This window comes from Barbus barbus (assembly GCF_936440315.1).
Source record: "Barbus barbus genome assembly, chromosome: 34".
In the NCBI taxonomy this organism is placed as follows: Eukaryota; Metazoa; Chordata; class Actinopteri; order Cypriniformes; family Cyprinidae; genus Barbus; species Barbus barbus.
The window spans coordinates 10,688,535-10,701,778 of record NC_136762.1 but is presented as its reverse complement, the minus strand read 5'-3'; the positions used below and the strand labels follow the sequence as shown (position 1 = coordinate 10,701,778).

The window sequence follows — 13,244 nt, the reverse complement described above, 5'->3', positions numbered from 1 at the left end:
ACAATTCTAACATTTGTGGCTCTATACACCCCCACAATGGATTTCAAATGAAACAAACAAGATGTGCTTTAACTGCAGACTGTCAGCTTTAATTTGAGGGTATTTACATCCAAATCAGGTGAACGGTGTAGGAATTACAACAGTTTGCATATGTGCCTCCCACTTGTTAAGGGACCAAAAGTAATGGGACAAATGGCTTCTCAGCTGTTCCATGGCCAGGTGTGTGTTATTCCCTCATTATCCCAATTACAATGAGCAGATAAAAGGTCCAGAGTTCATTTCAAGTGTGCTATTTGCATTTGGAATCTGTTGCTGTCAACTGTCAAGATGAGATCCAAAGAGCTGTCACTATCAGTGAAGCAAGCCATCATTAGGCTGAAAAAACAAAACAAACCCATCAGAGAGATAGCAAAAACATTAGGCGTGGCCAAAACAACTGTTTGGAACATTCTTAAAAAGAAGGAACGCACCGGTGAGCTCAGCAACACCAAAAGACCCGGAAGACCACGGAAAACAACTGTGGTGGATGACCGAAGAATTCTTTCCCTGGTGAAGAAAACACCCTTCACAACAGTTGGCCAGATCAAGAACACTCTCCAGGAGGTAGGTGTATGTGTGTCAAAGTCAACAATCAAGAGAAGACTTCACCAGAGTGAATACAGAGGGTTCACCACAAGATGTAAACCATTGGTGAGCCTCAAAAACAGGAAGGCCAGATTAGAGTTTGCCAAACGACATCTAAAAAAGCCTTCACAGTTCTGGAACAACATCCTATGGACAGATGAGACCAAGATCAACTTGTACCAGAGTGACGGGAAGAGAAGAGTATGGAGAAGGAAAGGAACTGCTCATGATCCTAAGCATACCACCTCATCAGTGAAGCATGGTGGTGGTAGTGTCATGGCGTGGGCATGTATGGCTGCCAGTGGAACTGGTTCTCTTGTATTTGTTGATGATGTGACTGCTGACAAAAGCAGCAGGATGAATTCTGAAGTGTTTTGGGCAATATTATCTGCTCATATTCAGCCAAATGCTTCAGAACTCACTGGACAGCGCTTCACAGTGCAGATGGACAATGACCTAAAGCATACTGCAAAAGCAACCAAAGAGTTTTTGAAGGGAAAGAAGCGGACTGTTATGCAATGGCCAAGTCAATCACCTGACCTGAATCCGATTGAGCATGCATTTCACTTGCTGAAGACAAAACTGAAGGGAAAATGCCCCAAGAACAAGCAGGAACTGAAGACGGTTGCAGTACAGGCCTGGCAGAGCATCACCAGGGATGAAACCCAGCATCTGGAGATGTCTATGCGTTCCAGACTTCAGGCTGTAATTGACTGCAAAGGATTTGGAACCAAGTATTAAGAAGTGAAAGTTTGATTTATGATTGTTATTCTGTCCCATTACTTTTGGTCCCTTAACAAGTGGGAGGCACATATGCAAACTGTTGTAATTCCTACACCGTTCACCTGATTTGGATGTAAATACCCTCAAATTAAAGCTGACAGTCTGCAGTTAAAGCACATCTTGTTCGTTTCATTTGAAATCCATTGTGGTGGTGTATAGAGCCAAAAATGTTCGAATTGTGTCGATGTCCCAATATTTATGGACCTGACTATTTCATGCAATAAAATGGAAATTAATTATTCAAAAATCATACAATGTGATTTTCTGGATTTTTTTGTAATATTCTGTGTCTCACAGTTGAGGTGTACCTACGATGAAAATGACAGATCTCTCCATTCTTTGTAAGAGGGAAAACTTAAAATCGTCAGTGTATCAAATACTTATTTACCCCACTGTATATATAAAACTCACTGCCCACTTTATTAGGTACACCTTGCTAGTACCAGGTTGGACCACCTTTTGCCTTCAGAACTGCCTTAATTCTTTGTGGCATAGATTCAACAAGGTTTTGGAAACATTCCTCAGAGATTTTGGTCCATATTGACATGATCGCATCATGCAGTTGCTGCAGATTTGTCGGCTGCCCATCCATGATGCAAATTTCCCGTTCCACCACATCCCAAAGGTGCTCTATTGAATTGAGCTCTGGTGACTGTGGAGGCCATTTGAGTAAAGTGAACTCATTGTCATGTTCAAGAAACCAGTCTGAGATGATTTGAGCTTTGTGACATGGTGCATTATCCTGCTGGAAGTAGCCATCAGAAGATGGGTACACTGTAGTCATAAAGGGATGGGGATGGACGTGTTCAGCAACAATACTCAGGTAGGCTGTGGCGTTTAAACGATGCTCAATTGGTACTAAGGGGGACCAAAGTCTGCCAAGAAAATATCCCTCACACCATTACACCACCACCAGCCTGAACCATTGAGATAAGCCAGGATGGATTCATGCTTTCGTGTTCTTTACGCCAAATTCTGACCCTACCATCTGAATGTCACAGCAGAAATCAAGACTCATCAGACCAGGCAACGTTTTTCCAATCTTCTATTGTCCAATTTTGGTGAGCCTGTGCGAATTGTAGCCTCTGTTTCCTGTTTTTAGCCAACCGGAGCAGCACCCGGTGTGGTCTTCTGCTACTGTAGCCTATCTGCTTCACGGTTCGACGTGTTGTGCGTTCAGAGATGGTATTCTGCATACCTTGGTTGTAACGAGTGGTTATTTGAGTTACTGTTGCCTTTTTATCGTCTCTAACCAGTCTGCCCATTCTCCTCTGGCATCAACAAGGCATTTTCGTCCACACAACTGCCGCTCACTGGATATTTTCTCTTTTTCGGACCATTCTCTGTAAACCCTAGAGATGGTTGTGCGTGAAAATCCCAGTAGATCAGCAGTTTTTGAAATACTCAGACCAGCCCATCTGGCACCAACAACCATTCCACGTTCAAAGTCACTTAAATCCCCTTTCTTCCCCATTCTGATGCTCGATTTGAACTTCAGCAAGTCGTCTTCACCACATCTAGATGCCTAAATGCATTGAGTTGCTGCCATGTGATTGGCTGATTAGCAATTTGTGTTACCAAGCAATTGAACAGGTGTACCTAATAAAGTGGCCGATGAGTGTATGTATGCATTTATGTGTGTGTGTGTGTGCGTGCATATATATAAACATTCCTCTTTTTTTTTTATATATATATATATAAAAATTGCAAATGTGTATGTAATTGCAAAAGTACAATCTGCTGTTTTTGCACTGATAGCAGATTTATTCATAATTGAATAAGTCTGCTATCAGTGCAAAAACAGCTTATCACACAGATATTAACAAAACATACACTGAATGAGTCAAATATAATATATTTTTTTCCCCATTTCTTACACTAATTTTAGGGGTAAATGGAGTTAAATATAACAAAAATGTAGAGAGCAGAGTACTACAATTTTATTAGCATCATTAAATTAGCCAAAATAAATAAATGAACATGCACAGTGTAAAAAATGCATAGATGTTTGAATGAAGCCATTTAAATTCTGCAGAAATCAGATTTTGTCTGGGAATCTATGTATAGATTCGGATTTGACGTCCAATTTAGCATAAACCACAAGGGAAAGAATTGGTTAATCCAAAACAAAACACAGAGGCAAAACAAACAGGTCTGATGTCACTTACATACGTGTGTACTCTAAAATACACAAATATTGCTGACCTCAGATACAGAAAACTGATATTCATGCAAATATAGTGGTGTACTGGATTGCACAGTCACGTACACATTGTAATCACAGGTCACCATCTTCCTGGTTTCACTTACATAATACCTAACTAATATCAAATTTTTGGTTTCTTTTTTAGTAAAAGACATTGATTGTGACATCATATGAAATCATAGATCGATTTCCACACTAAGCCTCTATCTGGCCAAAACAGGCAGATCAAACAATGCGGTTCTGAAACAAACATTAAAGCTCAAAAGGTGGCAGGTTAGAATATTAAAGTCATGTTCTGCTAATTAGTCATGTACTGTTCAGAATACTCCCCCTGGTGGAGATACTTTATATCATAAACTGAATTTTAAAAAGCAAAATGAATGCTTTCCTCAAAAACCAAGGCAACGGTTCATTAATATGAGAGACATAAATGTGGATTTTAGCATTCTGATGCATGAGATGAGGTAAGATGCAGGTACCTCCTGGGCTGAGAGCGTCGATCATCTTCAGCACTGCCTGCCTCCTGCAGAAAGAGACAGAGAAAGAAAGCGATAAGTGCTCAGACCTAGAGTACGTTCACTTAGATTATGATGGTCCAGCATGAAATTCAACCCACTCAACTTACTGTAACTGTACTCCTGCCAGTACCGTTTTCTGCATTGTCAGGCTGATAAACCAATATTTTTTTCCATTAAACTTTAGCAGCAATTTAGCAAGTGACAGCAAACAACAGAAATTACACACAAAAATGTACCCTCCATTTAAAATATGCCTCTACACTTTGACAAATTTTGAATTATTATTCTAATAATAAATATAATATTTAATGCTTTTCAAGTTTAGTAAAAACAAACTGTGAACTGCAGCATGAACAGCAACACACCTTCCCACTATGGCTAGAAAACCAGATAGCATAATATTCCTCAAATGGCACTATAACAAGCAATAATTCATTTATATTAAATTATTCATTTTCATATCATTGTACAGCTTGTTTAATCAACAAATTAAGAAACAAAGCATATACATGACTGTTCACCAAGGCTGCATTATTTAATCAAAACTACAGCAAAACAGCAATATTGTGAAATAAGAATACAATTTCAAATATTTGTATTTTTATTTACATTTCAAAATGAAATTTTATTCCTGTGATGGCAGACCTGCATTTTCAATAGCCATTACTTTAGTTTTAAGTGTCACATGATCATGCTTAAATCATTCTAATATGCTGATTTGGTTCTCAAGAAACATTTATCAACATTATCAATGTTAAAAACAGTTGTGCCGCTTAATATTTTTGAAGAAATCATGATTTTTGTTCAGGATATTTCAGGAAAGTTCAAAAGAAAAGCATTTATTTTAATTATAAACCTTTTGTAGCATTTATATTATGTCTTTACTGTCAATTTGATTTGATCAATTTAATGCATTCTTTTTGAATAGAAGTATTAATTTCTTACATAATAATTAGTGCCGTCTTACGATTAAATCGCATCCAAAATAAAAGAGTTTGTTTACATAATATATGTGTGTGTGTGTGTGTGTGTGTGCATGCATGCATATATATATATATATATATATATATATATATATATACACATATATACACACACACGCATGTATATATTTATATGTTATAATATAATAAGAAAATAAATATATGTATATACATAATTGTGTATATATACATACATAAATATACTGTGTGTGTGTGTGTGTATTTATATATACATAAATATACACCGTATACATACATATATTATGTAAACAAACTTTTATTTTGGATGTGATTAATTGCGATTAATCATTTGACAGCACTAATAATAATAATAATAATAAGAATAATAATTTCAAAAATACTATGTAGTGACTCCAAACTTTTGAATGGTAGTAAACTTAATTGTGAATAAAATCGGCATAGGTGAGGGCCATCATAAAGATGAGGACAGGCACTCCACAAACACCTCATTAACCAACAAAATAGAGGGGGATATTTATTCAAAACGCCTTCTCCATCTGCAGTCTCATTATGGAAGAGAATCTTTTGTCTACTTATTAATGATGAGTCAAACCTGCTTATTGTGCAAGCAGTTCGCACATCCCCATCTTCCAGTGATTTTTATCTTGCAAAACTAAACCTTTTCACTCATATTTCCTAGCTAAGCCAAACAGACACACAATTCACAAGTAGATGTGCGATTACTGCAAAGCTTCAGGTTTCCTCTGCTCACAAAGGCCCTATAGGTTTAATCCATGCTGCCTGTCTCAGTAATACCAATCCCAGTGTACTTTTTCTCAGGGATCAGGCAGCCAACCCAGAGCTTCAACTGTGCTTACGTTAAATAAGACATAGCAGGTACAAGTCAGATTATAATCACCATATGCTATTGACAAAAATATACTGAGACAGCAAACAACAGTGTGAGATCAGCTGCTCTGCAGTGCCATGAACTCAAGGTGTCTGTGACAAAGTATACTGCTATAGTAATATGAAAATGTACAACAATGTAACTCTTTCCATTTATTTGAGAAACTGGCTAATTTGATAACCAAATACAAGCTCACACCATGTAAAGTTTGCATGCTGACACGCATCACAACCGACGTCAAGCTTGGCATACTAATAAGGCCCACTGGGATAGGTTCACTGAGGACTTTGTCTGGAAAACCTTGAGGCATCTCACAAGATGACTCACATGGATGCCTCAGTGGGGTCACATGACAGGCAGCTGGTAATGGGGGGGAACGTAGCTAATTTCACTCACATAACCTAATTTTCCTATTTGGTTGTGGCCTTCACATGGCCTGGTGCTAACCCAGATATACACTTAAGATTTTAGGTCAGCCTATCTTAAGGTGAATTTGTTGAGGCAGGTTGTCTCAATGCAAACAATATAACACTTGATTGAATTTATCACAGCTTTCAGTTGACAGCTTGAATATACAGGTGCATCTCAATAAATTAGAATGTAGTGGAAAAGTTAATTTCAGTAATTCAACTCAAATTGTAAAACTCGTGTATTAAATAAATCCAGTGCACACAGACTGAAGTAGTTTAAGTCTTTGGTTCTTTTAATTGTGATGATTTAGGCTCACATTTAACAAAAACCCACCAATTCACTCTCTCAACAAATTAGAATACTTCATAAGACCAATAAAAAAAACATTTTTAGTGAATTGTTGGCCTTCTGGAAAGTATATTCATTTACTGTATGTACTCAATACTTGGTAGGGGCTCCTTTTGCTTTAATTACTGCTTCAATTCAGCATGGCATGGAGGTGATCAGTTTGTGGCACTGCTGAGGTGGTATGGAAGCCCAGGTTGCTTTGATAGCGGCCTTCAGGTCATCTGCATTGCTGGGTCTGGTGTTTCTCATCTTCCTCTTGACAATACCCCATAGATTCTCTATGGGGTTCGGGTCAGGCGAGTTTGCTGGCCAATCAAGCACAGTAACACCATGGTCATTGAACCAGCTTTTGGTGCCTTTGGCAGTGTGGGCAGGTGTCAAGTCCTGCTGGAAAATGAAATCAGCATCTCCATAAAGCTTGTCAGCAGAAGGAAGCATGAAGTGCTCTAAAATGTCCTGGTAGATGGCTGCGTTGACTATGGACTTCAGAAAACACAGTGGACCAACACCAGCAGATGACATGGCAGCCCAAATCATCACTGACTGTGGAAACTTCACACTGGACTTCAAGCAACATGGATTCTGTGCCTCTCCACTCTTCCTGAAGCAAAATGTACTTTCATCTGAAAAGAGGACTTTGGACCACTGAGCACCAGTCCAGTTCTTTTTCTCCACAGCCCAGGTAAGACGCTTCTGACGTTGTCTCTGGTTCAGAAGTGGCTTGGTAGCCCTTTTCCTGAAGACGTCTGAGCGTGGTGACTCTTGATGCACTGACTCCAGCTTCAGTCCACTCCTTGTGAAGCTCTCCCAAGTGTTTGAATTAGCTTTACTTGACAGTAATCTCAAGCTTGCGGTCATTCCTGTTGCTTGAGCACCTTTTCCTACCCAAATTCTTCCTTCCAGTCAACTTTGCATTTAATATGCTTTGATACAGCACTCTGTAAACAGCCACCCCTTTCAGTAATGACCCTCTGTGACTTACATTCTTTGTGGAGGGCGTCAATGTTCGTCTTCTGGATCATTGCCAAGTCAGCAGTCTTCTCCATTATTGTGGCTTCAAAGAACAAGAGATAACCGGAATTTATACTGTAGAGATGGTCATTAATTGAAACTCAAATGTAAATATTCTAATATTTTGAGATACTGATTTTTGACTTTCATGAGCAGTAAGCTCTAACTTTTAAAATGTTTTACTTTACATGTAATGAATCTAAAATATATGAAAGTTTCACTTTTTGAAAGAAAAAAATTTTACTTTTTCACGACATTCTAATTTGACTGTGCACTGATTTGTGACTGCGTGTTTTGAGTTTGAGCTCCATCAAGTTGATTCCTTATCGTCTATTTTCTATCTTAAAAACTATTTTATACACTATCATTTTCGCTGCTAACACTCCCAACCACCTCTACTCTGTGTGTTTCTCTACACAGACTCTGTGCACCCAGGACGCGATCTTCCCAGATGTCCTTTACTCCAGTGCCGGGATGCCACGGACCCTGGGTGCACCAGCAGCGGAAGACGCGAGCCAGGCTCCGGGTGACGACCTCTCCGCCTCCGGTCTTCGAGATCTCCACCCGGAATTGCTTCGCTCCCCTCCGTGAGACGGAACGCGACGCTGTGATCGGAGACGCCATCATCCGGCACGTCCGTGCTACGTTAGCTGAAGGTAGAGTGCACACTCACTGTTTCCCCAGTGCTCGTGTTCTCAATGTTTCTGCGCAGATACCCGCGATCCTGAAGGGCGACGAGAGCATCGGTGCTGTCGTGCTGCACGCGGGGGTTAACAACACCAAGCTGCGGCAGATGGAAACACTGAAGAGGGACTTCAGGAGCCTGATCGAGACGGTACGCAGCACATCACCCGCGACGACGATCATCGTGTCAGGACCGCTTCCCACGTATCGACGAGAACACGAAAGGTTCAGTAGACTTTTTGCTTTAAACGAATGGTTATTGTCATGGTGTAAAGAACAGAAACTGCTCTTTGTTAATAATTGGAATCTTTTCTGGGAGCATCCTAGGCTTTTTCGTGCTGATGGCCTGCACCCCAGCAGAGTCGGAGCGGAACTCCTGTCGGACAACATCTCCAGGACGCTACACTCCATCTGACAAGTAAGCCAATTCTCAAATAACTGCTATGATGACTTTTGTTCTACCCACTTAAAAGATAGAAGTACTTGCGTTGTCCAATCTATACAGACTGTCTGTTCCCCGAATAGCGAGGTCAAAATATAAATTTACTGCAGGATCTAGAAAAAAACTGATCGTGATTAAACCAGAAAAAAAAAAAAAAAAAAAAACGCAAAATAAATGAACAAAAAATTTTTTAAAGCTTGGGCTTCTAAACATTAGATCACTCGCACCCAAAGCAGTTATTGTAAATGAAATGATCTCAGATAATAATTTTGATGTACTCTGCCTGACTGAAACCTAGCTTAAACCAAATGAATATTTCGGTCTAAATGAGTCTACTCCACCAAGATACTGTTATAAACATGAGCCCCGTCAGACTGGTCTTGGCGGCGGTGTTGCAACAATATATAGTGATATTCTCAGTGTTACTCAGAAAACAGGATACAGGAGGTTTAACTCAATCGAAATACTTCTGCTTAATGTTACACTGTTAGATATGCAAAATAAATCTCTCCTATCTCTTGCTCTGGCTACTGTGTATAGACTGCCAGGGCCATATACAGATTTCCTAAAAGAATGTGCAGATTTCCTCTCAGATCTATTGGTTAATGTTGATAAAGTGCTAATTGTCGGAGATTTTAACATTCACGTTGATAATACAAATGATGCGTTAGGACTTGCGTTTACGGACCTAATAAACTCTTTTGGAGTCAAGCAAAACGTCACCAGGCCCACTCATCGTTTTAATCATATGCTAGATTTAATTATATCGCATGGAATTGATCTTACCGATATAGATATCGTACCTCAAAGTGATGATGTTACTGAACATTTCCTTGTATCGTGCATGCTGCGTATTACTGATATTAGTTATATGGCTCCGCGTTATCGTCCGGGCAGAACTATTGTTCCAGCCACCAAAGACAGATTCACAAATAACCTGCCTGATTTATCTCAACTGCTCTGTGTACCCATAAATACACATGAACTAGACGAAATGACTAGCAACATGGGCACTATCTTCTCTAATATATTAGAAGCTGTTGCCCCCCTCAAATTGAAAAAGGTTAGAGAAAAACATACTGCGCCATGGTACAACAGTTATACCCATTCTCTCAAGAAAGAAACTCGTAATCTTGAGCGCAAATGGAGAAAAACTAACTTGGAAGTTTTTAGAATTGCATGGAAAAACAATATGTCCAGCTGTAGACAGGCTCTAAAAGCTGCCAGGACAGAGCATATCCGCAAACTCATAGATAATAACCAAAACATTCCCAGGTTTTTATTTAGCACAGTGGCTAGATTAACAAATAAACACACGCCACCCGATCTAAATATTCCCTCACAGTTTAATAGTAATGACTTTATGAATTTCTTTACAGATAAAATAGATAACATCAGAAATACAATAACAAATGTATATTCTACTGCGTCTAGTATTTCAGCTTCATTCATCGCACCCAAAGAAAAACTGCAGTGCTTTACAACTATTGGACAGGAAGAGCTAAATAAACTTATCAGTGCATCTAAACCAACAACGTGTTTATTAGATCCTGTACCCACTAAACTACTGAAAGAGTTGTTACCTGTAGCAGAAGAACCGCTTCTCAATATTATTAACTCATCGTTATCTTTAGGTCACGTCCCAAAACCATTCAAGCTGGCGGTTATTAAGCCTCTTATTAAGAAACCACAACTAGATTCTAATGAACTGGCAAATTACAGACCCATTTCAAAAATGTCTAAAATTTTAGAAAAAGTTGTGTCTGCTCAAATTGTGTTCCTACTTGCAAAAAAATTATCTCTATGAAGAATTTCAGTCAGGTTTCAGGCCTCACCATAGTACAGAAACTGTACTTGTTAAATTGACTTGCTTCAGACCAAGGCTGCATCTCATTGCTATTACTTGATCTTAGTGCTGCGTTCGACACTATAGACCAAATACACTGCGTTCGACACTATTACTTATTGGACCAAAAAACAGTACACAAAATCTCTTGGATTACAATTTGCAACTAGACAGATGCACTGTTACGTCCTCTAAAGTCAAAAATCTGGGTGTTATATTAGACAGCAACTTGTCCTTTGAATATCTTATTTACCATGTTTCAAAACAGCATTCTTCCATCTTAGAAACATTGCCAAGCTTCGAAACATGCTACCCGTTTCTGATGCAGAAAAGCTAGTTCGTGCATGCATGACCTCTAGACTGGACTATTGTAATGCACTGCTAGGTGGTTGTCCTGCATCTTCAATAAACAAGCTACAGATAGTCCAAAATGCAGCGGCTAGAGTTCTTACCAGGTCAAGAAAATATGATCATATTACCCCAATTTTACAGTCTCTGCACTGGCTACCTATTCAGTTCCGTATCATTTACAAAATATTATTACTTGCCTATAAGGCCCTAAATGGTTTAGCTCCTGCGTACCTAACTCGTCTTCTACCACGCTACAATCCAACCCGTTCCCTAAGGTCGCAAAACTCTGGACTTTTGGTAATACCTAGGATAGCAAAGTCCACTAAAGGAGGTAGAGCTTTTTCACATTTGGCTCCCAAACTCTGGAATAGCCTTCCTGATAACGTTCGGTGTTCAGATACACTCTCTCTGTTTAAATCTAGATTAAAGACACCTCTTTAGCCAAGCATTCACATAATGCATCTTATAATCTTGTACTGCAGTTATATCTGATCAAATGTACATTATTCTTAAGCTTGGGTTGAACAAATAATTTTTGCTTAGATGGAACAGCAGCTATGCTAATTATGTCTCTATTGGTTTCTCTGTTTCTGATTAACATCCCGTGGTAACTAGGAATTACAGAAGCTTCAGTCTGGATCCAACCCTTAAATGATCTGAGATGACCGAACACCTGAGAAAAGATGATGCCAACCCCTCAGAGGATGCCAAAGCTCAGACAACATACAGAATTAACAAATTTTGCCATAAGTTAAATATATTAAGGTTCTGCAATATATAAATATATTGTGGAAACTTAATTTCCTGTAGAGCTGCTTTGCAACGATTTGTATCATAAAAAGCGCTATACAAATAAACTTGAACTTAAAACTTGAACTTTGAGATGTACCTGTACAGTATGTTCAGAACAGCATACTACCATATTATTCGTAACTGCATCAGTATGCAGTATACTGTGCATAATATGGATTTATCATGGGGTTTACGTAATCAAAATATCATTTCAAAATAGCACTCATACCATTTCTGCAGTATGTATCCTACCCAATATCAACCATGATTACAACCTCATCTGACTCATTATTGGTTCAGAAACTGCATCATATTTGGGAGAATTTCATGCAAGTAGTTTGCTATACTGTTAGATCTAATTTATTTACATTACACACTATCAGAATTTCATCATACTTTTTGGCTATATATATATATATATATATATATATATATATATATCAGCAACTGAACCAAACTGAATAGCTATTTTTGTGTAGTTTGGCCCTCTAAATAAAACTGAGGTGTTTTTTTTTCTTTTCAAGTATGAGCTTTATATTCTCCCAACATATCAGTCATAAAAGCTTGATGTATAAAATATGATACTTAAGAAAAACATACAAGCAAAGATTAGATTTTTTTTCAGAACATTATTTCACGTCAGACTTAATAAATTAATAAAAAATAAAGCTTTTATTTCTAAGATGATAACTGTACAACACTCACCGAATTATGCGATTTAAAATTGTCAGTTGACAACAGTGTAGCAAACTTATATTTTAAGGGTTTATTGCTGCATTTTATACTGCTTCATTTAGCCACTAAATGAAGTAGTAGTATATGTAGTGTGCACTAGTATATCTGCACAGTAACTAATCTTAAACAAAGATAATAATAATAAAAACATAATTAAAAAGAGAACTAGGTCCCCTCTAAATTTACAAAGGACAATTTGGGGTACAGAACTGGGCTGCAGGAATTAAATATCAGAATCTCATGCCATGGGGAGAGTCTGTCACTGAAAATTCCTCATTGTGCACCATAAGATGTGACAAAACGTGACGTGGGCTTTACAGAACTAACCCACTTTTCATGCACCATCTCCCCCTTTACATCAGCAAACGTATTCAACTGAACGGTGTTGTCCAGATCTCAAAACAGTGGCTATGAGACATATAGACTTACAGTCACAATTTTTACAATCACTTTTTCAACACTTTATTGATAAAAATCTCAAAGCATAAGTCAATTTTTCATAAAAGCTCATTACACTGCATTCTTTGAGTTGCCAACAGGCACAAGCAAAAGATGTGGCAACTCAAGGTCAGTCTGTGCAACACAGACAGACATTACATGTGTATGACATGCTTGTTGAACCACGAATCTTGTGAATAT

At 38.4% G+C, this 13,244-nt stretch overlaps 1 protein-coding gene across 1 annotated transcript in view; it reads right to left on the bottom strand.

The window, feature by feature from the left end:
- Positions 1-13,244, bottom strand: part of LOC306854472 (protein phosphatase Slingshot homolog 2-like) — a 37,728-nt gene that overhangs the window by 23,632 nt on the left and 852 nt on the right. The window contains exon 2 of the mRNA XM_079392520.1: positions 4,093-4,136. Within this exon, the coding sequence (XP_079248646.1) occupies positions 4,093-4,136 (44 nt within the window). The remainder of the gene's footprint in view (positions 1-4,092; positions 4,137-13,244) is intronic.